Source organism: Gymnodraco acuticeps, unplaced genomic scaffold (assembly GCF_902827175.1).
Source record: "Gymnodraco acuticeps unplaced genomic scaffold, fGymAcu1.1, whole genome shotgun sequence".
In the NCBI taxonomy this organism is placed as follows: Eukaryota; Metazoa; Chordata; class Actinopteri; order Perciformes; family Bathydraconidae; genus Gymnodraco; species Gymnodraco acuticeps.
In genome coordinates this window covers 1,021,284-1,047,643 of record NW_022989980.1, presented here as the reverse complement: position 1 = coordinate 1,047,643, position 26,360 = coordinate 1,021,284, and the positions used below count along the sequence as shown (strand labels likewise).

General features: G+C 41.9%; 1 protein-coding gene across 6 annotated transcripts in view; it reads left to right on the top strand.

Annotated features, from left to right (window-relative positions):
* bcorl1 (BCL6 corepressor-like 1) overlaps positions 1–24,222 on the top strand; it is a 30,858-nt gene extending 6,636 nt beyond the window's left edge. Inside the window, exons 2-13 of one of the 6 annotated variants that reach the window (XM_034211821.1) lie at positions 1,232–1,321; positions 10,533–10,615; positions 10,712–13,297; positions 13,582–13,696; positions 14,002–14,457; positions 16,657–16,841; positions 17,067–17,333; positions 17,426–17,592; positions 18,387–18,532; positions 20,260–20,337; positions 21,315–21,486; positions 22,486–24,222. In XM_034211821.1, the coding sequence (XP_034067712.1) occupies positions 1,249–1,321; positions 10,533–10,615; positions 10,712–13,297; positions 13,582–13,696; positions 14,002–14,457; positions 16,657–16,841; positions 17,067–17,333; positions 17,426–17,592; positions 18,387–18,532; positions 20,260–20,337; positions 21,315–21,486; positions 22,486–22,828 (4,671 nt within the window). In that variant the 5' untranslated portion in view covers positions 1,232–1,248 and the 3' untranslated portion in view covers positions 22,829–24,222. Of the gene's footprint in view, positions 1–1,231; positions 1,322–4,203; positions 4,364–5,345; positions 5,769–7,682; positions 7,814–7,887; positions 8,120–10,532; positions 10,616–10,711; positions 13,298–13,578; positions 13,697–14,001; positions 14,458–16,656; positions 16,842–17,066; positions 17,334–17,425; positions 17,593–18,386; positions 18,533–20,259; positions 20,338–21,314; positions 21,487–22,485 lie in introns of those variants that run through there. The other 5 variants (XM_034211820.1, XM_034211823.1, XM_034211824.1 and 2 more) reach the window with 5 other exon arrangements.
* Positions 24,223–26,360: the final 2,138 nt, after the last annotated feature.

The following is a 26,360-nucleotide window of genomic DNA, read 5'->3' as shown; positions in this document are numbered from 1 at the left end:
CTGAATTTGACTGAGATGCGATATGTGCAGGTGATACTAGAAAGAAAAGAATATTATTATCCAAGTCATTATTGGGATTGAAAATAATTTCTTCTGCAGTAGTTGTCCATCTATCTTTTATATTCCTGGCTTGAAAAGTTCATCATTTGGTCTTCAACATTTGAAACCAATAGTAAAATATGCTCATCACAATGAGACATCTTTAAATATCTTATTTTGTCCGTCCAACAGACCAAACCTAAATACATTGTATTCAAAAACAATATTAAAAGTAGCAAGTACATTGGAGAACTGGCATTGCAGGTTGATATTAATTACCTCAAATTATTATTTGATTACAATGTTGTTGCTGTTTCATTTTCTGTCAATTAAATTATAGATCATTTCACTTTTTACAATTTTTAAATGTGTACAATTAGTTCATAATTGTGTGTGAAGTGTTCACATAACCTAGGCTTGTTAATAGAAACATAGCCACTACTTCAGTTGAAGCAGTCTCAAGATAGTTATTTATGACACCATTAAATCAATGTCCACGTGGTGTGATAAACATGACAAAAATGTGATATTCAAGTCGCCGTTGCCAGGGTCCAGCTTCACCTAATTCTTACAATTGCGTATTTAAACTAAATGTTCAATTTATGCTAGGACATCTGGTTGCCTATCCTGCCCTGCTAAAGAAACTCATCCAATGGCCACGTAGGTGTCCTGTAGAGCTTTCTATTTAAAAAAAAATAAAGTAAGATTAGATTCAGTGCTTCTTAACATAATTCCTTATATAACTTTTGTAATGCTTCCTTGCTAAGATTGTTGGTGCGTCTCCTTCCTCAGCTGCCAATCAACTTATCAGGATGTTAAAGGTTCCCAGAGGAGTCTTTGACCTCTGGTGCCACGGAGCTGTTTTTTATGAATGTGTCCCTATTTCTTCAAATTTGTCTAGTGCGTCTGCAAGAGTAAGTATGTGCGCAGGTGACGCAGTCCAAATCGCTGCCAGTGGTTTCATACTATTCCACTGATTTACATGTGGCACTAATGCCCCGAGAAACACAGCAAACGAAACGTTTAGCAGGTCAATAAGCAAAGGATTTATGAGGAAGAACAACACAATTGTTAAACCGTAAGTTTCACACATGTTTCGGAGGGTAACTCTAAATGTAAACATCATTTAATGTAGCACCTTTATTTAACCTTTCCTGCTCGCACTCATGGCTCTCTGTATTCTTCTTACCAGGAATTGGCCCAGGTAGGATGATGCTCGGCTTTGGTGAAATGGCGTTGCTACCAAGAACGGAAATGAAGTCAGTGATACCAACATTTAAAGGTAATTTAACTCACCTTAAAAATAAAGGCAAGAAAGAAATAGACAGCTTGAAAGTTTTACTGATCCGTAGAGAGACATAGACAGAGAGGTCTTAACTTTTAACTGGTAACTACTGTATGTAATTATGTGTTTCCATCAAACTAAGCTAAACTCCATTGTAAGAATGTGAAAACAGAAGGCATACACAATCAGATGTTTGGACAGTCAACGTGTATAAGCACAGCAAATTTAGATTTTGGCGTGTAAAAAAAGTCTAGTGTGATTGAATTTATCGTGGCTCCGTGTAATCATTTGAGTTCCAACCGGCATGTGAAAGATGTCTCTTCGAATCTCCTACACTTTGTGACAAGATAAGGTGTGCCCACTGTGAGAGGTAGTCCTGTTTGGTGCAGAACAGTGCAAACTCTTAAAAATATGTCATTGGGACTAAATTAGTCTAACAGCGAGATTTTCCAATGCGCAGTTTGTTCCCAGTTTTAAAAGGGTACACCATTTCCTGTTACGCACCTGTGGCCATTGTGATGTCCCTTCTTGCACACACCTGTGATTCCAGCTACGCTGTAGACCCTGCAGTGAGGCTGGCCTGCAGAGACTATCTCAGTCCACACAGACAGTGCATGCCATATCTATCAGTGGCATCTACAGCCTGCACCTCGTGAGCGTCCACCTTACTATTACTGGTCCATTCTGACTCTTATCCTAAGAAACAAGATTTATCACCTGTCTTTCGGTTTCACAACAAATAAACAGTTCATCAATCAATGCTAGTGGTCTCTAGCCATGAAGTTTAATGAGCCAGTTTCTTCAAATACCCACCTCCTTAACTTCTAAATACAGTCAACTGTTTCCACAGGGTGTGATTCTTCTGCATAGAGCACCGTTTTTCAAATGAAAGTTGCTCACAGTGAGGTTGATATGTTACCCAGGCTATTTTGCTTTTGAGTTCTTCATGATAATTACCATAACTGAAATGCATCTTGTTTTATTTGGATGAAAGTTGAAATCTGAAAGAAACAAATATCTCAAAACCTTGGCACATAAAATCTAACTAATTGCTTGGCTTCATACCAGTAGTGTTAAACAGATAATGACATGTTTTTCTGTATTTTTTGTTAAATGACTATACATTTACACTCTATGCACTACACAAGTTGAGTGACTGGTGGTGTGCCATACCCAGCCTTGCACTCTCCTTAATGGAAACATTTTCCCTTTATGGCAGAGCAAGCTATCCTTCTTAATGTTTTGTATCTGTATCTGTTGTCTGCAGAGGCCTTAAGATTGCTGCGATGCTTGTGACAGTGTGTCAGGACATTTAGGGAACATGTAGTGTTGTGTCTTGAGCAACATGACCTAACAATGCAGATTAGCTTCAAATGGCTAAGTAAGACCATGTGCACTGTTTCATAAAGTTGTTGCACTGAGACATGGCCTACCTGAGCTCAGACCATTGCTTGCTCACACACCGGTTGAGTCTTGACCCTTTTAACGGGGCCTTTAACTGACTAACAGCAGCCCTGATTTGTTCACTGACTTAAGCCACTCTCACAAGCCTCTAATAAGTTGCCAGGATGTCCTGACCTGGCATCGCTGTAAGAGGTCTGTGTGTAATTATGGCTGAAGAATTAAACATAAAATCCAACGTATCATCATTCTGAACTTGGCAGTTTTGTGCCTATATGTCACTGGTGATTATTACACTTATTTGTGCTCTGGTGTGCCACATTTCTAAAGTTGTACTTTCCAGACGTCTGGTTTTTCTTGCAGTGTGCACAGTATGTGTATAACCTGTCAAGAAAAACAGAAACACACATCTAGCATCAGAACCTTTTCTAATACGCTGCTATGTAGTCATTTGCACTACTGTACATATTTGACTGTTGTAGTATATTCATCCTCATCTAGTTTTAAGTGACTGTTATTTTGTTATTTTGTATTGACTGTTGTGCCTTTTATTTATGCCTCTTAATGTGTGCATATGCATATGTATATGTCCATGTTTGATTATATATGTGTATATATATACATGTTTATAAGTGGGTGTACATGTGTGTACGTATACATGTATTTATATATTTTTATTTTATTCCTAGGGATTGTGAGAAACATTTTGATCTCCCTGTCTGTATCACACCAACAGAAGATGAAGTTGACTTTTGACTTTGACTGATCTTTCTATATACATGGGCTTCTTCAATCAGTGATCCACTACTAAAATAACAATCCATAGACCCATTGATGCAGCAACAGATCCCACGCTGTTTGTACTATTGTGAGAGACATTTGCAGGCTTGCTGTTGGTTGGAAACAGCAGTAGTTATATCCACATATTGATTTAAGAGAAACTGTCCAACACCTTTGCAGCTTCCTGTCACAAATTCATACAGACAGCCTTCTCCAAAAATATTATACTGCACCTAACACAATACTATAAAAACTCAACCCCAAACTCTAGGATTGTGTGAAAACAAAAGCAGTTGATGTGACTGTTCCCAAAATAAAATATTATTATAAATAACACAATTGACTGTACAGGATGGTGTGAAGTCTTAAAGGAAAAATAAGTGTGTTGTTAAAAACGTTTTTTTTAGTGTGACAGGTAAGCAGACTATATTGTTAAAGTAAACGCAGTCAGTGTAATTAGACTTGAAGACAATGTTACATTTGTTTAAGAGACCTCAACGCAGATCTTTGTTGAATCAGTTGCTGGGATACTAAACTCTGCCCCATAAGGACTATTTATGTGACTCCAGCGAAGTCCTCTGCAATTAAAGATTAAAACCCAGCGAGCACCAGTCTGTTTGTTATTCACCTGTAGGGCTTTACCCGGCGCTAGGACCCAGGGTGCGCGATTTTCATCTCCAGCTGCTGCAGACCGAAAACTGGCAATAAGGGAAGATCGCGAGGACAAGCCGAAATTGCATACTGTATTCCTTCTACTTCAAAATCACATCCCTGGCCCCGCTCGGAAGCCTCTGTAGACAACAATAGCTTGTTGCTTGGTGTGCAGGCTGTGTGGCTGTACACGGCTCGGAGCGCAAGGTAAGACGGTGCAATACCATGCGATTACTAATAACAAAGGCGTTACGGCGAGCAGGGGGCATTAAAGGGGGCATTGCACAACGCTATTGAGGGCGAGTTAAACTCTGCCAAACTTTGACCTGGATATGTGTATTTTCTTGTTGTCGCTGTCTTGCAGGAGCCACAGTAGTTGCGGTGATGTATCGCTGATATCCCACGGCGTTATGTAGGATCGTGTCACATGTAGCCTATGGACAGCCAAGTTGTGTATCGAGATGACATACTTGAGTCTGCTGTCCATGCGTATCGGCTGTCCAAACGCCGACACGGAAACTGTATGAAGTGATGCGATTCATTGTCAGATATTTAACATCATCTGGACGGCACATCGGGCCATCCATTAACCTGGCAAACAAGCACATCACCCTTCAGTGTTTCTGTGATCAACTGCCACCCTCCCTTCGTTTATTGTAGAATAATTCATTACTTATGCCAAGATGGAAGAATAATACGCTTGCTTTTTACTGAGCGTCCACCCCCCGCCTGACGAGTCTCGGGATTCATTGACCAGGTGAACCACGAACTTATACGGGACATCCTTGTCTCTGTAAACCATGGCGGCCTAAATAGGGTCGATAATCTCCAATATGACTCACAGATAAATGACCATGTATGCCCACTTTGAAGACGACAATCTTCAAAAAATCCGGCCTGCGAAACAAACAACGTGCATTCATCTGTGCTATCGCAGTTGTCATACTGCATGTGCGGAATACCACATCCCTGCTCGAGAGATTTATAAATGCATGCATAATAAGTTGTTTTAACCCCATTGCTTCAGACATCCTATGTGGAGCCTGTGAAACCAAAGTCGTCTGTAATTGGTGAAAGCCCCGAGCAGCCGGTCACTACCGGGATAGCTGCTGCGCGGTCGTTGAGGTCTCCGGGTTACCCCGGCTCAAACACAATGCGAGGTGTCAGCTGCCGACTTTGTGAGACTCCCGCTTTCTGCCGACCCCGTGCTGTACATCCGGGTTTCCCCTTTTACCAATCGGCGTTTTTTGGTTTCCCAATTTCACATTGGCCATCTGTCAACGACTTGTCTGCCTGCACGCAGCCATTACTGAGCGAATGGCGAAGGGCACACCGATCCACTCCGCGATAGGAAGGCAGCGAAATAGTTTCCGCTTGTAGGTTACTGCTCTCGGCGGATGGACAGGGTTGTTGTCCTACATCGCTTTCGTGGTGGGCAACAACACACAGATCGTGCATGGTAGTAAACAAACTCTCAGTCAGCCTCGCTGTGTGTGCACGGTTATTTCCTCACCACCCCAAGTGTTGAGAAAAGTAGGAAATGTGTTGGCCTAAAGGAGTGGACAGTGGACACCATTGTAGACAGTAGGCTAACACTGCTTTCATGATTCAGGTAAGACAAGTAGCCTAATTACAGCAGAGTAACCTGTACTGCTAAACTGTGCCCACATGTGATTGTTGCAAATAGTGCTAAATATCTCGTGGATGTGAGTCAGAAAATGACACTTGAAACTTGCTATGACTGGAAGTTGCAGATGTGCTGTCATTCACATGCTGTCAAATATTAGCTGTTGGTCATCAGATATTATTGTACCTCTTTTGTCTTTGTTTAATATAACTTGTGTGTTATAGTCTGACTTCAATTAAATAAAGCTGGTTAAAGCTGTTCTCAAACGTGCACTTGTTAAAAGTAAAAAATATAGAAACAGTTGTAAACAGAAGTTGATTTGTATTTATTTACAAATATTATAAAGATAATATAACCTGCAGGAGAAGCCTCTTTCAACATTATATACAGAGTGGTTTCGGTGGCTTGTATTAAAAAAAGTGTCTGTCCTCTGATGTGTGAGACTTGGTAGCTGTGTGAGCATGTTTGGGTTATTTTCAGTAGGTTGAAGGCTATTGTTTTAATTAATAGGAGCAGATTATCTTGATATCGTGTACAGTCTAGAGAACTAAAGACAATTCAAGTAGCTTTATACAGAGAAGTGTTTTTGCTTTTAACTTAACTCCAGCCCACTTCTGTGTAGAAAACGATGTACATGAATCCAGTTAAAACCTGACCTGGTGATAACAGGAAATGTGATTTTGACACGCTGCGCTGCAAGATGTAAATGACAGTAAACTGAGGATCTAGCACAGAGTTAGTGGCACTCTTTGGCAAAATGTGTGATTATCAGTGTTCTTGACAACAAAATGGCTTCACACCATCAAAACCTTGACTCGAACAAACCAAGGAAATCATAACAAATCATATGGTTTGATTGGGCTCAGCACAGCTGGTTATAATCAATCATAATGAATGAGGGAAAAGTACCTTAATCAAGGGAGCAAAGCTGTCATGTCACTGCATGGTATGTCTTTTTATATATTTTCCAAGATAATTGTAGGTTTTTAGTTTTTTTTTGTGAAAGAAAGTATATTTGAGGAGTTTGAAGATGAGAATCATAATATTGACTATACAAATTCCTAATATCACTTTTGCTCCACAAAAGAATGTGTAAATATATTGTAAGCCAGTCTAGTAAAGGGAAGACACCAACGATATTTTACAAAACGGCCTGCATGCATGATTTCTGCTTCCAGGGCTTTGTTTATTTATTTATGTTTACAACTGAAGCTATATGGTGTAAGTTAAGTCAGATACATTGTATCACCCCAAAAGGACCCACACTTAATATTTGATGACAAGTCTCATGTAGTTATGGGTTTTGACATCCTACTCAGTAGAATCAGTAGAAGAGGCTTTACTGCTCCCCCATCTTCTCCAGGCTGCAGTTTACAGCATGCAACTGGAGAGCCTCCAGCACCCGGAGTCTTGCTTCCTCGTGTTCATTCCCCTGCAACAGAAACCAAACCTCTCCCACTCTTTTTTTGTATTTGAGCAATTCCGTTCAGCAACCATCACCCTCTGCTGTGACTCTGTTAATTGACCTGCCTACCACTGAAACGCAAACACCCGAGCAGTAACACTCGGAGTCTGCTTTCGTTACCAGAAATACAGTTTATTACTTCGTTACCCCGAGAAGCCACTTCAGTTTTAGCGCACCGTTACACTCTGGTCGCGATCCCCCATTCCCCTTGAGCAGGCAGAAGCTCGCATTGCATGCCGGTACCTGCAGTCCTCACCCCTCCCAGCCTCTCCAGCGTCTAATCCTGGGCGTGGATAGCCCAGCACTACATCTCCCATGCTGTCACCGAGCACCCTCCTGCCCCTCTCTCTCTCCCACCAGACTGGAGATACGAACGGACTGTCTTGACTACCCCCCCCCCCCCTCCCCTCCCCTCCTCCTCCTCTCTCCCTCCCGCCCCCCGGACTTTGAGAACCGAAAACCGTCGAGATTAGTGAGCAGCCGCGGACGGCAGAGGCGATAGGCTGGACCCGGCCGTATCCGAGTGGTGCCTGTAGCGTCGTCCACATGCCATCTGCACGAGCGGGTTGGTAACTGTTTGTGTCATAGACATCTTTTATCTCGCCCGCTGATTAGCTCGGGAATTATTCAATATTTTGGACAGAGAGTCTTACAGGGGGGACGGAGAGGAGAGGAGAGGCTCGGGGGGCTCGGTGAATGCTTTTCAACGCCGAAGTGGTTCCGTCTGTCCACCGAAAGGGCCGATAGGAGAGACTGGAGCACTTCACATTAGGTCGGCCGGGGATAAATAACAGTAGCCTGCCTCAACATGTAAGCCGGCGGAGTGAGAGAAGACTACGCTGCGCAGGGAGCTTGAAACATACCCGTGGTGGTCAGTGGAGTTAAATATACTGTTTGCCCTCATTTTCGGTGACCACTCCAGCAGAACGATGCTATACAATAAGTTGTGTCACTCCTGTGTTTTTGTTGTCCAGTTGGCTACTTTGTTTCTTCCTATTTGCGTGTTACTCAGTGCATGGAATTTATTATTTGTTTGTTAAGAATGTTACTTTGTCGCTGATGAAACAGCGTGATGGTGGTCAGGAGTTTTGTTTGTTTGGCTCTGCCTTGTGTTTTCTGTGTGGCTTTGCATTGATGTTTACTTACCTTATCGGACGGAGATGTGACACATTGCCACATTGTGTGGCTCCGAAGCAGCTGCCACTCGATGTGTGGAGAAACCTCTCCTGGCTGTCACTTACTATAATATGCCCAAAACATCTATCTTTCATTTCCAAACAGTATCATCCATGTTGTCTGCGTTATTTAGGGTAATGTTTTAGAGGAAGTCAGGCTCCATGTGCAGTTTATTCTCGTATTTGTTAGCGGATGCAGCGATGATCACCTGAGAGCCGGTTGCCATTCTCTCATTGTAGTCCCTCTCGCCATCTCCAGTGACAGAGAGCGACCCGGAGCTCTCCAGAGTTTTTTCGTGCTGATATTTACAACGGAGGATAGCAAAGTGTTACGCCACAACATGCATTGTGCACTTTCCCCCCCCACACATGACATCGGGGCGTGTGTCTTTTGTGTCATGGGGCTGTAGAGCGATCTGCCCGGGCTGAAGTGAGCTACAACAGAACCGTTTGGTCCGGGCTGTTTTTCTCAGATGAAATGTCAGGCTTGACTTTGTTTTGTCTGAGCGGTGTTGCCCACGGCGCGTGTGCCGGACTACTGCATACATTTTAGTGGCCTACATCAGAGCTGATGAATGTAAATGTTGTGGCGGAGTAGACCGCGTATGATCGCAGCACAAAGACAAACTAGCTGTAAGCAACTGTTGTGCGGTAATGAATGCAGAGCCTCCTTGCACTGAGCGGCATCTGCATCGCTGGATCCCTTTCAGTCCGTGCTCGCAGATTCCAGCAGAGATTGGTGTGTCAGTCATTATGTGCATCATAGTCGTTATGTTTCACTGACTCCCGGATGAAACATTTTCCATTCCCCCAAAGCTTTGACATACATTTTTGCCTGTAGTCCCTTTTTGTAGTCGTCTAATTTACTTGCAGATGCGCTCGCCTGCGCTCACCTCTACCTACATACAGGGGCTCTGCTAGCGTGTGTATGAGAGTAGCCTACAGTAAATCCCATTTTTCAGATGATATCAGGATAGATTAAATGTTTTTCTATTGTTATTCACAAGCTAACCTGTTTAGAGTTTGTTGGGAAATAAATGTTGTGAGCATTGGGGAAGCAGTAGGTGAAACTTCATGTCTGATTGTTGATCACCCGGCCTGACCCCCATATTCACACTGAATTCAACACAGGGACACAAATCCAGTGATGGATAAGAAACACAACTTTTTCTCCATTGTCAAACTTTAAGTCTGTCGCTCACTATTAAAAGACATTTTTAACAGAACTACACTCGATTGCTTCATATACCGAGTGGGCCTATAAAGGGCCAGAGGGCACACACTGGACTCCTCCTCTTTTGACTGTCATGAAGTCATAGGGCTTAATCAAACTAACGATGATTATTTTGTTCTTTCCAGATGCTTTAATCTTGATTTATTTCTGATACAGTCTTTTCTAGTATTGATTTTTATATGTAATGTTACTCTCTCCTAAAACAACACAAGGTACTCATAGGCTGCAGTAAGATGCATCCACTATATTGTGGTAGAAAGGTTTGAAGTGATGTAGACAGCCCACATCATCTTCAGTGTGAATGAAATAGCTTAAACAAACAGCAAACCTTTGAGAGTTAAAGTTACCCTCCAACATGCAGCGGAAAACACATGCAGATGGGGAGTGGGGGAGTGGGGGAGTGTGAAAGAGGTGATTTATTGGGAATGTTGGACTTTTACGTGTCAGTGCCCGGCTCCTAATCTGTCTCTGTTTCAACCGATGCATTAGGTCTCATTTCACTTACTGATCAAACTATTTTTAGTCAAGATAATTCACACTCCAGATCGATCAAGTCTGAAAAATTGTTAGTATTGTCTGCATGCAAACAAATGAAACCAAAGGGATCAAGGAACACATATATTGCTCAGTTTATCACGCTTCTCTTTGCTACCCTAAATGTTTTTTATGCTCTGAAGAAATTGTAACATATCTTGCCTGTCGTAAAGAAGGGAACTTTTTTATTGCTACATTTGAGTTACTCTGAAACATTGAATGTTGCATAGAGTAGGCCGTGTTCATTCATGAAGGATCGAATTAAAGAATTTCTGCAATTGTTATGAAAACGACACCAACGTGTATCACACTAAGTGTTCTTCTTTTTGTGTATTCTGCAGCTTATCACTGTATTTCAAGAAAAACTCACCTGACTGACTCCGTTACCCCTGAGGCATGTTGTGTTAAAGAAACACCTATGCAGGTAATTGTTTTTTCATTACCGTAAGATTACTAGATTAGACTATTATTTTCTCTTATCTAATCAACATTGGCCTCATGATCTTCTCTTATTACTCAGGTGGATCCTACACTAATGAATGTAGGGGATGGAGGCACGGTGAGCAGAGAGATCAGTGCTCCTAATAAAGCGTCTGCTAGTATGGTGGGAAATCCCCCCCAGACGCTACCCCCTGAGTTTAGAGGAGATGTTACCCTCAGTCAGCAAAACAAGACAACTCCAACAACAGACTGTAAGACAGCGAAAGCCTGCCTGGACACTAGCAATTACAACCACAGCCCTGAGCTTTCTCCGCCTCAACAGCCCAACAATGCACCAACGTCCGGCTCTGAGAAGAAAGCAGACAAAAGGGCAGAGGCTCCTAAACTCAAGGCTGATGGTGCTGGGGTCTTCCCCTCTCCTCATAGGTTAAGTGGCGTTAAACTCGGCCGGGAAGACTCACTCAACCCCTGTCACAGCAATGTGACATCCAGTAAGAAATCTCACCCGCAAACACAATCTGTTCAAAGTGTTCCCCCTGGGTTTCAGTGCTCCACCATGTTTAAACAGGTCCAGCCTGTTGCCTTCCTTCCCTCGACTATTTTTCCCTCCCCACTTTGTAAAATTACTCTTCCACCAGCATTGGGTCAGATAGCAGCATTGAGAGAAGCCACATCAAACCAGTTTCAGAAAGAAATTCAGCCTCAAAGCTCAGGTGTTGCAGGGACACCTCTCATGCGGACCTATCCCTTTCTGTTCTCGGTGGGCCGGACTCCAGCTGCAGAGAAAAAAGTCGGAACATTGTCATCCAAACTTAAATCTAACCATTCATCCACTAAAAACGCCAAATCTGTGGGAGAGCATAAGTCTTTAGCCTCAGTGGTGGCCTCACCAGCTATTGCCCTACCCTTGCAGCACCCGTCATTAACTCCTGCAGCACCCACCCTCTACACACTGTCTCCCACTGCTGCCATTTGCTGTGGCTCTGCACTGGCCAGCATCACCTCTCAGAGCAGACTGCTGAACCATGTGGAGAAAGGCAACAGCATAGACAAGACTAGCATGGGCTCTCTTAAAACGACGCCTCCCTCTGCTTCGGAGGACCACACAGCTTGTTCTGTTGAACCAAGGGATGTACCTCTTGATCTATCTGCTAAATCAAAACGTCCAAAATGCATAAATGACCCTCCAGTCACTATGATTGAGCCTCATAATAATGAATCAAATCAGAGAGATTTTCTAAACTCAAATAGGACTCATTCTACAAATTATAGCTCAGCTGTGCAATACCCTATCCTACCCAACACCCACAGAAATGGATCTCATCAAAAGCAAATAAGTAGGCCTCCGAATCACCAGGTCCCAGAGCCCAAACCAGCCTGGAGTAAAGGATCTTCACAAGACTCCATAAAAAACATCCCCGGGACTTATGTAGGTGTGGCTAGCCCCATACTGGCTTCTACTCTACGGGGCAAAGACGGAAAGGGGGCTTTTGCTGATGAATTTCCGTCTTATGCAAAGCAGGAGTTTATATCTATAATTGACCAAGGAGAGCATCTGGCCTCAGTAGGAAAGAAGCCATCCTGTATGATGAAGGGCAACCAACATGCTCACAGCACCAAGCTTGTTAAAAACACCAGCACAGCCATAACTAAGAACTGTCCCTCTAAAGGAGCCCTCACCACTGCCCTGTCCAGCTCTACCAGTGCTCAGAGTCCTCAGAAAGCTGGCAAAACAGCGGTGCCATTCTGCAACACTGTCGTCAGCCCGGCTTGGCAGCAGCCAACTCCTCTTCCACACCAACCCTCGTCTGCTCAGAGAAAGATCACACAAGGATCTCCGAAAACAAAAGGCACCACAGCTTCGGAAAGATCCAAATGTCAGAGTGCCCGTCACAGCCCGTCCAAACCTGAGGATGATAAGTGGGAGAGAATGAAGTCTCCCCTGTCTAACCTCGTGTCCATCGTAAAGCAGCAAACTCTCGAAACAACGGCACCAACAGGTGAGGGTGTTACTCAACTCTCACCTGTTGCATCAAGAAAGGCTGATGTTTTGAATCCACTCTCTGGGAGCCATGACACCCAATCTAAACACACTTTTGAATACCCACCATACTGGTCTGCTGAAGAGTGGACTGGTGTGCCATCTCAAGGGGATTCAACTCAAGCTATAAAGAGGCACGAGAAGGCAAATGCCACTGAGTGTTTGGACAATAATACTGAGTTAAACAGCAGCAAAGGAGAACATGTGGGACTGCAAGCGAAGCAAAGTCCCTCAAAGCCTGCTGGCAAGTCTCATCTCTTTGGGAGCAAAGCATCAACAAATGGGAACAGGATGGAGAGCAAACTGGCCCAGGTGTTAGAGGGGGAAATGTTGAAGAGAGAAAGTGGGGCGCCGGACAGTCCTCCCAGAGCAAAATTGGAGGGCATGGTTGCATCCATTCTTACAGGCCAGTGTGCGGCGGGAGGCGACAAGTTTGAGAAGAAAACAAACGGAACCAAAGAGGAGTCGCCAACCAAAGCAAAATCTTCTGCGGCCAAACAAAAGAAAATCAGTCCTAAGAAGCCAGAAAAAGAGAAGGCTGCAACGGACTCATCAAAAAAGGCTGCAGCAAAGAAAAAGCAAGACGCAAAAATCACTCCATCCAAAGTGTCTTGTCAAAAAAAGGTAAATTATCTAAAGTGTTTTTAATGTCTAAAATGCATTTTGATTATTTCTTTATATCTCCCTTTGATTGAGTTTTAGGTAGATATTTTAGGTAGCAATCATGTTAATCTCGCCACGATTGCATCTATTAATTTTGAGATACAGAGCTGCCTTTCTATGACTAATGATTTAACTCCAAAGGGTTTATTGTGAGTGTGTTGCAAAGCTTTCTGTCACCATGAAAGCTTTGTGATCAATAGCATCCAATACAGCGTGCTCACTTTGTCCCCTGTGTATTCCAGCAGAAGAAACAATGTGCACCTGCGCTGGAGCAGAGTCTTTCGGCGGGGACACTTTCTCCACCGAGTAAAGAGCCGACTCCGAGGGACAAGGCCGATCCACCAGCACGCAACAAAGCAGGTACCATCTTTTGTTTCTTATAATTATGTGACATGAACAGCCCTGAAACGTTATTGCATTGTGGACTCATTGCTGATAAATATCACATTTATAATGATGCTTCAGTTGAATCCCACATTTGGCATTTCATTAAGCTTAAAAGTAGATCTCATAGTTCTCGTTCTGGAAATAAATAGCCTGCAGTCAGCCTCAGAAGCAGACAGAAATTGTCGCACATATTGTCTGGATGGTGTTTTTTGATGTGTCAGTCATACTTCTATGCAAAGACATAGTGAATGTATAACAATTCAATTTGATTAAATCAGTTACAGATAGCGGCGGCGGTGTTCAGAGTGTGGAGACTCCGGTGTCTCTCAATCGCTCGGCTGTATCCGGTAAAGAGTCCGACTCTACTGGAAGCTCCTTCACAAGACTGAGGAGAGGACGACGGCGAGCTGATGAGGCTCGACTCGACCTCTGGGGCTTTGCTACGCCTTCCCCTCCCCCCCCACAAATGCCTCCTCCCCCGAGTTCCCCGTCACCACCTGTGACTCCCGTGCAACCCGCCCGCCGTCCGAGAGGAAGGCCCCGCTCCAACCCCCTGCCCGAGAGAGTGTGTCAGAGCAAGGGGAAGACGGCAAGTGCAGAGTGTGACACGCCTGCTTCTAAGAAACGCCGGCGATGTCGTAGCAAAAAGTATCAGACTGGGGATTACATCACTGACAAAGACAAGCTGGAAGACGGAGAGCACCTCGAGGAATCTGACAGCGGGTTCCCAGCAGGTACGCACTTTGTCTCAGGAGATTAGTCGTTTTTAATTAACTGTTTCCAGCACAAGTGTTAATCACAAGTGTAGCTCTGAGTGACGGATGTGATCAAACATCATTTATAAAGTTTGTAGGACTCTGTAAAAGTGCAATTATGCAATTCAGGGCTGACAGAAATGTATCTATTCTCGATACTTGATTAATCATTTATATCATTGATTAAACAAAAATGCTTTTCTCTCTTTGCACTGTTGTTCAGGTAAACATGTAAAGACGTCTATTCAGAGCACCTAAAATAGAAATGGGCCTTTTGACCTATTGTTTGACACTTTAAAGACCAAATCACTAATCGATTGATTGTTGTAACAATATAATACAAATCAAGGCAGATAAATGATACTCCAAATGTTATGGTTAACGGCAGCTCATAGTGAGTTGCTGACCGTGACAAAACATCTGGTTGTGCTGGCCTCTAATGGGTTTTTGTCATTGTTTCTGACTTTATTCATAATATTATTTTATCTGATGCTATGAATTAGGGATGGGAATGATTAATCGAATATTCGAAATTATTCAGGTATTCGAATATGAGAATTAGAGTTATTTTTTTGGGAGGGGTGCCTAAGTTGATTACATATTATCAAATGGAATAATTCAATGTATACAACAGTGCCATAGCTAAATGTGTTAGGTCTAAAGGTGTGTTTTGCTCCGCTCACCGGTCCCTCACAGCGGGCAGAGCTGCAGGTGCTGATCTCTCTCTCGCGTCCGGTTATACTTCACTCACGTTTATGTCCAAATCCATCAGATGTAGCTAGTTCTAGCTAATGATATGGCTGCTGCCCCTCCCTACACGCAGATCACGCAGACTCAAACCTCATCTTATGCCCAAATTCCAGCTGAGAGGGTCTTCTCTACAGCTGGCCTGATTGTGAATCGCCTCCGCACCCGCCTCTCCCCTGAGTAGACATGCTCATATTCTTAAACAAGAATGAGTATTGAATAGCTGCATTCTGTGCATAGGCCCTGTTATAGGTTGTTGATCTCTGTTGTAATAGGGTTACGTTACCCTCACCGGTTATGTTGTTTGTGTATGATCCCTCTTTAATTTAATATATATATATATATTGTTTTTTGGAAAACATTTTCCCACATTTCTTTTTTTTTATAGGATATGTACATGTCGGTTAATCGGTTACCGTTTTTTTGGGGGTCGAATATTCGAATATACATTTGCTTTCAAATTCAAATTCCCATATACAGTATAAAATACCACGTACTGCCCGCCCTCCCATGCCACCCTGGAATGACCTCTTGCCCCCCCTTTGCCACCCCATGTTAAATGTTCTAGAACCGCCACTGGGTTTCTTGCTGTTTTGAGTTTCTATATTCAGGGTTGATTGCACTAATTGTAAGCCGCTTTGTATGAAAGCATCAGCTAAATGAAATCTAATGAAGTGTAAAAAAGGTAAAAGGGTAAAGCATTATGAATAAAAAAAAAATACATTCTGCGATACATTTACTATAATACAAATACCCAAGATAATGAAGACAGCATATGTACGCATATCTGTGTATCTCCTCGAGGTGCCACCTGTGTGAGATGTGCACATCAGATACCTGTTACATCATCAGGTCTATATGTGAAGAATATGCAGAAATATGGCAAACATGAGTACAATATTGCAGAGCAGAGTATCTCACAGACAGCAGTCACTCTATTTCAGCCGATATGATGTCTAAGCTAAGGGCCGTGGTTCAGGAAGCCCCATGCTGTCTGATGTCGCCACAAAACGGCCCCTAAAATATTCCGTTCTCCATGTTCGGCTTGGTAGATGAGCAAGAGTGAGAAGCTGCTCCATAACAGATCCACTATATGAAAGATAACATTTGAGATGATGAGATATTACGATTGTTTGTGGATTTTCAATGTGTTTATATGTTTGGTACCTCTCAGCATAACCTCCAATCCAGAGGTGGAATTAACTAAGTATATTTACTCTAGTATTGCACTTGAGTACGCATTTGAGGAAATTGCACTTTACCTTTTAAACTACCCAACCGTTTATAGGTATATAGGATTTGTTCATTTACATTACAGGCCTTTAATCTTGTAGTCAAGTATTTTCACAGTGTGTAAATATTACCTTACTAAGTCAAAAATCTGAATACTTTCTTCTGATCTGTTAACACTGATCTAATTTCTAATTCCAGATCCACAGGCGGATCAGTGTTCGAGTCCCACAGCTAACAGTCCCGAGCCCCCTCCAAGGAAACCCGCGTTCACTCGCTCGGGCTCGATCCGCTACCAGGAGAGCGAGGTCTCACCGGAGGGCAATGACAAGCCTGCAGGGAAGAGGAAGTTCAAAAGCAAGCACTTGGGTGATGATGAGCAAAAGGTAAGTCCTTTGCTGAGGTTGCTTGTTAGATTACTGTTCATTTTAAACCATACAGGGGTGATAGGAATAAACTACAATGTGCCATGAATATATTAGCTTACAGTGCCCCCCTGTGGCTAGATAAATGCCATGTGTGTCACATTTTTGATGGCAGCTGGCTTTAAAGAAGAGTGGAAGTCATTGCCTTAACTGTCACACACTCTAATCAATAAATCTATATTTCAGATTAAGACCAAACGCAGCAGCTTGGGCAAGCGTGCAGCATCACTTCCCCTGGAGGATGATGGTGCGGATGTCAAAAGAACAGAAAGCTCCCCACCAACTCCAAAAAGTTTGCCATTATCTCCATCAACTAAGAAAGGCTCGTCAGGCAGAATCAGCGGCTCTGAGTCTCCGCCCAAAAAACCTGTTCCTCCAGAGGTTCGTCGGCTGATTGTCAATAAAAATGCCGGGGAGACTTTGCTGCAGCGGGCCGCACGCTTGGGCTATCAGGTAAAACCCACTTGTTTAGTATTGCTAACATAAATGTTACTCCAGAAAACGGCAAACCGTTTGAATCATAATGTGCTTCCTCTGCTCTACAGGATGTGGTTCAGTACTGTCTTGAAAAGGACATCAGGGAGGTAAACAGGCGCGATAATGCCGGTTACACGGCTCTCCATGAGGCGTCCTCCAGAGGCTGGACTCAGATCGTCCAGATGCTGCTGAAACACGGCGCGGACGTCAACTGTAGCGCTCAGGACGGGACACGGTGAGGCTTCATGGGCACGGTCCACAGCGTTAGTTAGTTGAATCCAAGTTGAATTTAAATATATATGTTTAGTTTATTTGCATAATATGCTTATAATGAAACCTCCTTCCTAGGATTTACAATCATAATAAAATGATGAATGAATATTTGTTGAGAAAGTTAAAGTGAGTTTTATCATGGGTGTGTTTACCTTGGAAACCGCATGTGTAACTAAACAATCAGTTTCTAATTTTGGTTTACTTGACATCTTTCATATCTCAGTCTTTGTTGAGCTTTCTAAAATATGAAGTGGTTGAATATTAATACATGTAATGTTAGTATCTTTTTAAAGGAGTTGTGCACATTTTTTATTTAAACATCCTCAAAATGTGTCTTGTTATGAAACTCACTCTCCTGAAAAGATACACTCTCTACAGGTGGTGGGAGCAGTAAGGAGCAAAGTGACTGACTCACTTTGCTCCTTTAACAGAGAACACTGATTGTCCAAAAGCGGTTTTTTTGTAATGCCATTTGACAGCTAACATTTACTCAGGTCCTTGTGTTGATTCTAGTGGTGTGCTGCTGGTCTATTCTAATGAATCCATTAAGCAGGGGAGGAGTATGACCATGCAGGCATTTAGAAATAATCTTTAAGTTGGGATGAACATATTGTATTTTAACAAGATGTGACCATGTTGAGGATTATATAGTGGTTGCATATCTTGGTCCGATGATTTTAAAGTGGTAATACTTCACATACAACACATCTGACATAGCGAGTGCTCTGAAGTTTTATAAGTTTGTTCCTCCTTCAGGCCGCTTCATGATGCCGTAGCGAGTGATAACCTCCCCATCGTCTGGCTGCTCCTGAACCACGGTGCAGACCCCACTCTGGCCACCTACTCTGGACACACTCCCGTCAAACTGGCTCACAGCCCCAGCATGAAGACCTTCCTCACAGGTAGTTCACCTTTTATATTAACCTCCTTCTCAATCAGTAACTATTTGGATAAATAAACATATTTTTAAATGGTTAGATACCTCATTTTTCACATTAGCCACAAACACTTCCGACACAATGACACCACGGCTGTAAAGCCGCATTAGGGATAATTGAAACGATACATGAAAATAAATAATAAAACTGAGTATTTGCCAACTTTACAGTCACTCATCAAACAACAGCACATTAATAAGCCAACTCACTACACATCACATTTTGGCACAGTGAGCAATAAACAGCTTGCATGCAGCATACATCAGAAATATTATATCCGCCCAGAGATGTCTGAGCCACAGATTGTTTTTGTTGTCTCATATCGGAGTTTGGTTGTTCAAAATGCTGTCCTACTGAAAGAAACAGGAGCTTTAGCTGCCGGACTCGAGTTAAATGTCACCGTAGAGCTGCCTTCCACTAGTTTTACATTCAGAGCAGCACAGTTAATATGATCTCTCCCTGAAGACTTGTTAATGGTTTGAGTTGAGAATGCTCTTCATCAAACCACTTAACTGTGACTTATTTTACCCTTCCTCCCCTACAGCGTTATCCCTACTTTAAACTTAGCTGCTGAACATTTTACAATTGATGATAATTATTGGGGTGTAACAAAAAACAATCTGAGTTGTATTCACTCATCTACAAGAGCACTTGTAGTTTATACATTATTATCAAATAATTTAACAAAGAAAAGACCAGCCTATACTGTGATCGGATTTTTTGCATTCTCATGTTTGTTAGCAACCATCCTCAGTGCGCTGCAGGATGGGGGTTTCAGAACAAACACACCCCTCATCATCAAGAAAGGCAAAGTGATTCATTACACATTTGGCCTCCTTGAACATTTCCTCAATATTTTAGACCTTTTAGAAAATCTTCAACCCAGCTTTTTTTTCCTTTTAGCTCTTTAACTTATTTTGCCGCCATTGTTGCTAGTGTTGCACAGTTCTAGGGATCTTTCCAGGTTGTGCTGAGTGTTTCAGTCTATTAACTTGACTGTTGCATCAGTCTTTAGTGGAGTATGTCAGTCACATCATGGATCTCAGGTAAATACAGAGATGAAGGCTCGGGAACTAACGCAGTAATGGTATTTGTATTTGTTTTTACATTTAAAGCTTTTTTGGTTTCCAGTGAATGTCTCTCCTTTTGAATGGCATCATCAGTCATCATAATACATCTTACTGTTAATAGTGGTGATATTTGAGAGCTGCTATCTTTCAATGCTTCAGACGTGTGCCTCCTTTTCTGTGAGGAAAGCAGGAGAGCCATCAGGGTTTTTACTTTTGAAAGGCTAAACGCTTACAATTATGGATTCAGGCAGAACATGTGATTGGATAAAAACATGTTTCGTAAATGTTCAGTAAATGTGTAATTACACTGTTATTAGAGTTACTTGAAATGTTTGGATCGCACACGTTAGAAAGAATCAAACGCAGACAACACTGTAATCTAATTCTAACAAATAGAATAATACAAATGAAATTATTGTAGCCTAATCGTTGAGCTTTGAATTCAATACAACCCTGGCTTTTTGTATTGTCTATTGTTTTCAGACAACCATCCCAGTTATCCAAACAGTCAGACAAGTTGACAAATATTAATGTGCAGCCTTATCTTTGTTTCTTTAAGATTTAAACATGATGCAGATCCAAAAGTGTTGACATGTACACTTTTTTATTTTTTCCCCACAGAATATTTCACAGATCTGGAAGGCCGCAAAGAACCGGATTCCAGTTTACCCTGGGATTTCTTCAGTAGCTCCCTGTTCGGTAAGAAACCTTGAAATCAGGATCTGTTCTCGATCAAATAAATATTCTGATTCCTCCGCTGGCCATGAGGAAGTCGAGATGAGGCTTGTTGCAGCGATGACCGCTGCAGGAAAATTATTATATATTATTATTATTCTAGCTTGTAGGCCGGGCTGAGGCTCGGCACCGGGATATGGAGAGATGTTGGTTAGCGTTGTGAACAGGCATCTGAGTTATGGGCCACAGGGAGCCAGTTCTCCAGGGGAGGATAAGGCAGATTAGAGCTGCATGGAAGAGAGAGAAAGTAAACTGCAACTTTCTGGATCAATTGTAGAGGAAAAAACATGTTAGTATTGTGTAATTAAACTTTGATGTCACCCACAATAAGGATACATATTATGTTATTTTCCTGCAATATATTAATTCTTAATTGTTTTTAATGTTCTCTGGCTAGTGGTGATACAATGCAATTTATTTTATAACTGTCAATTAAAACTGTCAACTAAACAACTAAATTATTCTCCATAATTAAATTATTTTAATCTCCAAAATCAGTTGCGTTTACTGAGTAATAAATTGTTACAGTAGATTCAGCTACAATACTTCCCTTGGCAGATTAACCTATCTTTCAAATTATCCACTTCTCCAATACTTGATCATTTGAGACGTCAATATTACATGTAGGCCTGTGTTGCTGACACAATTAGGCAGAAACTACATATTGGGAAATTAATCCTCCAAACATGTGGCTTTTTAGCCTAATTTACATATCCCTATGACGATGTAGAGTGAAATCCACTTCAAGCTGCGACTGCCACCATAAAGTTCTGTTCCTTAGTTTAAATGATCACAGCTCAACCAGATGTAATGTGGTTGTTGTGAGCAGACTGTCCACTAGAGGGCGTCTGAACCCTGAGTATCGATGCAGCTAAGGGTCAAACCTCCAGGGTGTCTGCTGCTCTGCCCTCACCCCCTCCCTCCCTCCCTTCTCCTCACAGAGACGGAGCAGGAGCCGTGCTGGGACTTCCTGTTGTCTGAGGAGCATCAGGATCTGGAGGAGGAGGCACCAGGAAAAACTGATCCCGACTCGGACAAAGACTGCCTGGTGTTTGAATTCTCCTCCGAGCCTCTCTTACCCTGCTATCATGTGCAGGTGTCACTAACCCAAGGGTGAGTTTCCAAAAATATAATCTGTAAAAATGCCATCAGTTTTGAATCTGGATGCAAAAAGACACCAACCCCCAATATGCAATACCCCAACATGGTCATCATATTTAGCTTTCAAACAAGGATGATTTGTGGGTTGCAAACCTCCCTTCTGAGATACAACTGTTTAAATGCCACCCATTTAAAAAAAATCAACTGAAATACATTTTCACTGTGCGCTCAATGTTTATGTGAATTCAGCTGAATGAAGATCTGATGGTGGCAGGTAGTGATAGCTCTGACTCATGACTGCAATACATCAACAGTTTCATAGAGGCGTGTTTTCTCAGCTTCCAGTGAAAAGAGAATCACACACAGTGGAGTGCTGTTTATACTTACACCTTGTCTCCTGATAATATACCAACATCTTCACCGGCGCAGTTTGTTAGTACACATATACTCGTGCACAAGTGTGGGATGATGAACATTAGACAAATATCGACAACAGTCGGTTAAGAAGTTCTGCACTGTTTAGCATTGGTGTTTCATCACAACAGTCATAGTTAATTAGGGTACATCAAAGATTTCTAACTTCTAACAAGCCCCCGCTGTGTCCCGATTTCAAGTGATACTTCAGTGATTTATCGTGGTACTTTTATAATGTTGGAGAACTTGCAAGTTCAGAGGCCAAGATAGCATGGTCTTTTTATCATGGCGTTTATATCGTGGCATTAATATTATGGCGTTTATATCATGGTGTTCTCTTTTTAGTGTGGGTCAAGCTCCAACACTGCTGGGTTCTACAATCCTCGTAATGTAACCGAATATTGAATTAAAAGTTCTCACTGCTAGTTTATATTGACTAACTTTGTTTAAAATGAGCCTGTAAAAAAAATGTAAATGATTCAGTCCTGAACTTTGAGAGGAGATCTCTGGCTTTCATTAATGTGTGGGAGGAAATGTGCTAATTAGAGTATACTACTAATATAGACTAACTTATATTTCCTTATTTCTCTCTTGCAGCTTTTGCAACTGGTTCCTCCTCACGGACGTCCTGAAGCGTCTGAAGATGTCGGCACGGATCTTCCGGGCGCGTTACCCACAGCTGGAGTTGGTGAACCTGTCTCGCACTGAGCTCTCAAAGCAGGTCTCTATCAGCCAGGTGAGCGCCGCCTTGGCTTCGCCTCAAAAAGGCAAAAACAAGGACAAGGAGGAGGAAGAGAAGGAAGAGGAAGATGAGGGACTTGTAGATCTGGTGCGATGTGTACCAGAGCTCCAGAGACTCCTGGGCTCCTCCCTCCACATCCTGACGGAGGATGAGGAGCAGGAGACGCTGATAGACACGGGGAAGCATGGCAGCCGATAGCCTCCCTCTCACAGCACTCTTCAACGTGTAAACTGTTGTCAACCCGAGTCCTTCCTGCCAGCAGCAGCCAGAGGAAACCTCTCCGTCCGATGTCACATGGGTCAAGGGTTTTAACTCCAGTCACGACACTCCACCTCTAACCTTTGACCTCAGACAGAAGGTGATTAAGTGATCACAAAGACCTGCACATGGGAGTGGTCGGTGCTGGAAAGCAGCTTTCAGGTTCCTATCTATAGGTATATTTGAATACACAAACTATTGAGCAGACCTTTTGTATTGATCATGTATGTACATGGTAGTGTATATGTATATCTTGCCATCAGGGTTAAAACATTTGGTTATATAAATGTATTCTAGTGGCAAAGGACGAATTATGTTTTGGAGGGTTTTTTTTGTTCCTGAGGAAAAGTATTCTTTTTCTTTCGATGGGATACAAACCAAGGCTTTTATCTTGGTGAACTCTTGGAGCTAAGACTTTAAAGTCAGGGAGGCCTCTGGCCCGGACGATCCTCTGTCAACCTGGGAGACCTGGAGACCTGCAGAGAGAGACTACGGCACATAATACTCAGACACAATCATTTCCATTGTTACCCTCTGTTTCATTTTTCACTTTATGACATCATTACCGGACAGACCTGAGTAGCTTATTGTGTTTATTTTTCCTTGACATTTCACAAAGTCAACGCAGGCAGCGCTGAGCTGTCCCTGCTCGCAGTATGAAATCATACTTTTTTGGACCTTGATATTAAGAGTTTGTTTACAGAGTTGGACAGATGGCAGGGCTCTCCGGTCCCCAGGTTGCACTCCTCATGAACTCATACAGAATCCTGTGGATCTCTCTCAGAGGAAAAGTAGTCCCATCTCTGCGTCCAGAGCCCTCTCAACTGCAGCCACATCCTGATATGGTGTCCCCAGATCCCAGAGTGCTTTGTGTTGCAGTGTTTTATTTACACTGTTTGTTGTGCTTCATTTAATAGTCATTAATATATTTGACCTCTTGTGTATCGGACGAGCCTGTATGTGAGATGAGTTGCTTTGTATGGTCGGTGCTTCATTTTGAAATGTACTTATTATTAGGATCCCTTTATTCTGAGATTTTTCTCCCTCATTTAAGAACAGTATTTCTCAACAAAAAAAGCTAAAGTACAGTTTTATTGTACTGGTGCTAAGACAGATTTTGTGTTGACAATCAATGATGTTTTGGTTTGAAGTCACAAACTAATAAAAGATATTTAAGATGAAGAGACTTAAGGTGTAAAGAAAAGTATAGTTTAGTTACAGAAAACGGGATACAGCACGACTGAAAGACTGAGCAGTGTGTGAAGAGCCTTTTATTTCATTCTTTTTTTAAGAAATCAACAAGAATAAAGCATGATTGTGAATCATCGTTATTATCCCTTTGTTCTGTCAATTGGATTATTATAATGATTGCTGAATTGAATATTCGCGGGAGAACTCTCCCTCAGGCGTCTTTCAAATGATTGCTTCTGCCATAGACATCTCACTGAATACATCTTAAATCACAGATAATTTGCCCCTCAGATAAAAATCGAACAAAGAACCACGAGATTAATCTTTGCTGTATCTGAAGGAAACCTTTTATATTTAAATCAAATACGCTTTATCGCACAGTAGGGTTTGGCAATATGATGAGTAAATACCACTATTGTTCGTCTCAGTGGAGTGATGAGCTGTACGTTATCAAAGGTTCATTTATAGCCTGGTACCTCTGTTGTAGGTTGTACACCATCCTCCTTATTACTCTAATGCCGTGTTGCCACACTTTCTCCACTGCGGAGTCACATATAGGACAAGTACGTTAAAACAACTTCATTTTATAATTGCCTCATGGGAAAACATAGAATTAGCACTCTGCTCCCACATTTCTTTTTCATATATTGTAACATTTTGAACAATCAGATCTCACATAAAGGGTGTAATGTTGACCTCATTAAGGTTGGGAATATGCTTGAATTAGAATATAATCTTCTTTAAAAAAGTAGTTAAAGTTGTTAAAATAATCTAGTGTTTATCTCATTTGCAAAAGGAAAGTTATTTTCTTGTGATCATCATTCACAGCTGTGTAAATCCTCAGTTACGCTCAACATTAGGAAGCATTAAATTGTCATGATTAAAGTTAATATGGACAGCTTAGTTATTACACTAACAATCTGACAATATACTTTGATTGCTGTGGCCATGAAAACATTTGATTTTCACTACTAAATTGCATTTAGTAACAACGAAGATGTGATGATGGCAGTTTTGAGAGTGGGAAATGTGTTAATTGCCTTTTAATGTAGAATTAATGAGAAGTTCCTGATAATGAGAAGAGTGATATAAAATATTGTGCAACCGGTAAATAACATACTTCTATTTGTTCATTTAAATGTCTCTAGGGTATGGTGTAAGCGTCATGTGATGTTTATGCCTGAAAAATACCGGATTATTCACAGCATTTTGATAACCCTCACGAAGCAGAGAAAAGTGTCTGCTCCTGTCGTGATGTATCCGGTTTGGGCCAGCAGAGTTTACTCTTGTTTTTTGGATGTACATACTTTTGTTTTTCTTAATAATCAGCCTTCCCACAGATATAAAGCAGGATGAATGTTGACTAAACAAATCTCATTTCAAGGTCCACTTACTCACGTGTTTTGGAGCCTTTACCAGCCTCACAGAGCCTTTATCATCAGCAGAATGTCTTGTTGAGATTGTCTTCTTCTCTGCTGGCTAGAATAAGTAACTCTTCCTCTTATAAATGAAATGTTTAATTCATAAACACAATCTTCATGACACAAAGTGGTATCGCTGCTGCAGCCTTACATAGTCTGGTCGCTAAAGTCTAACATAAATATTGCTGTGTAGCAGATCACTGCGTCACTTTTCTGTCATCGTGACCTTCCTGTAGGTGTGTGACTACAGTAGGATTTAGTATTTATAGTTTTACTCTAAGCCAACGAGGATAAGATGTGTTAGAGGTTCTCAGAATCTACAACTCCACGTACGTGCTCAATGTACTGATAGAGACTGATTCAGTAGAAATCTCCACAAAAAAAAGAACAGTTTGTGAACCTCTGGGTCGAGATGGTTTTTGTGCAAGGTCAAAAATGATGATTGGAAATGTTTGAGTTACTAAATGCCTTCTGAAAACGCAGACAGTGTTGTCTGAAAGTATTTTATCCACTAGGGGGAACCAATGACAGCGACTCTGTTAATATTCAAATTGAAATGAGCAAATCTGCTGCCTCTTTGACTTCCTGTATCTGATCTCAGTGAGCTCAAATACTAGTGTCTACTATTTCACCTCATATTGTAATATACATATTTTATTATCTTACAGATGACCTTGAGAGCTCTCGCCTGGTTTCAATTGTACCTGTGTGTAAAACTGGACTGTTGGATTTCTTGATCAACAGAAAATCCACGGCGCCACACGCCATCCCTAGTATGTGTATGGACCAAAGGGATAATCTAATTATAATTGGCCGATACTGAAGATCTTTGTTGGTGGCAGCTCTAATTTGTACCTATA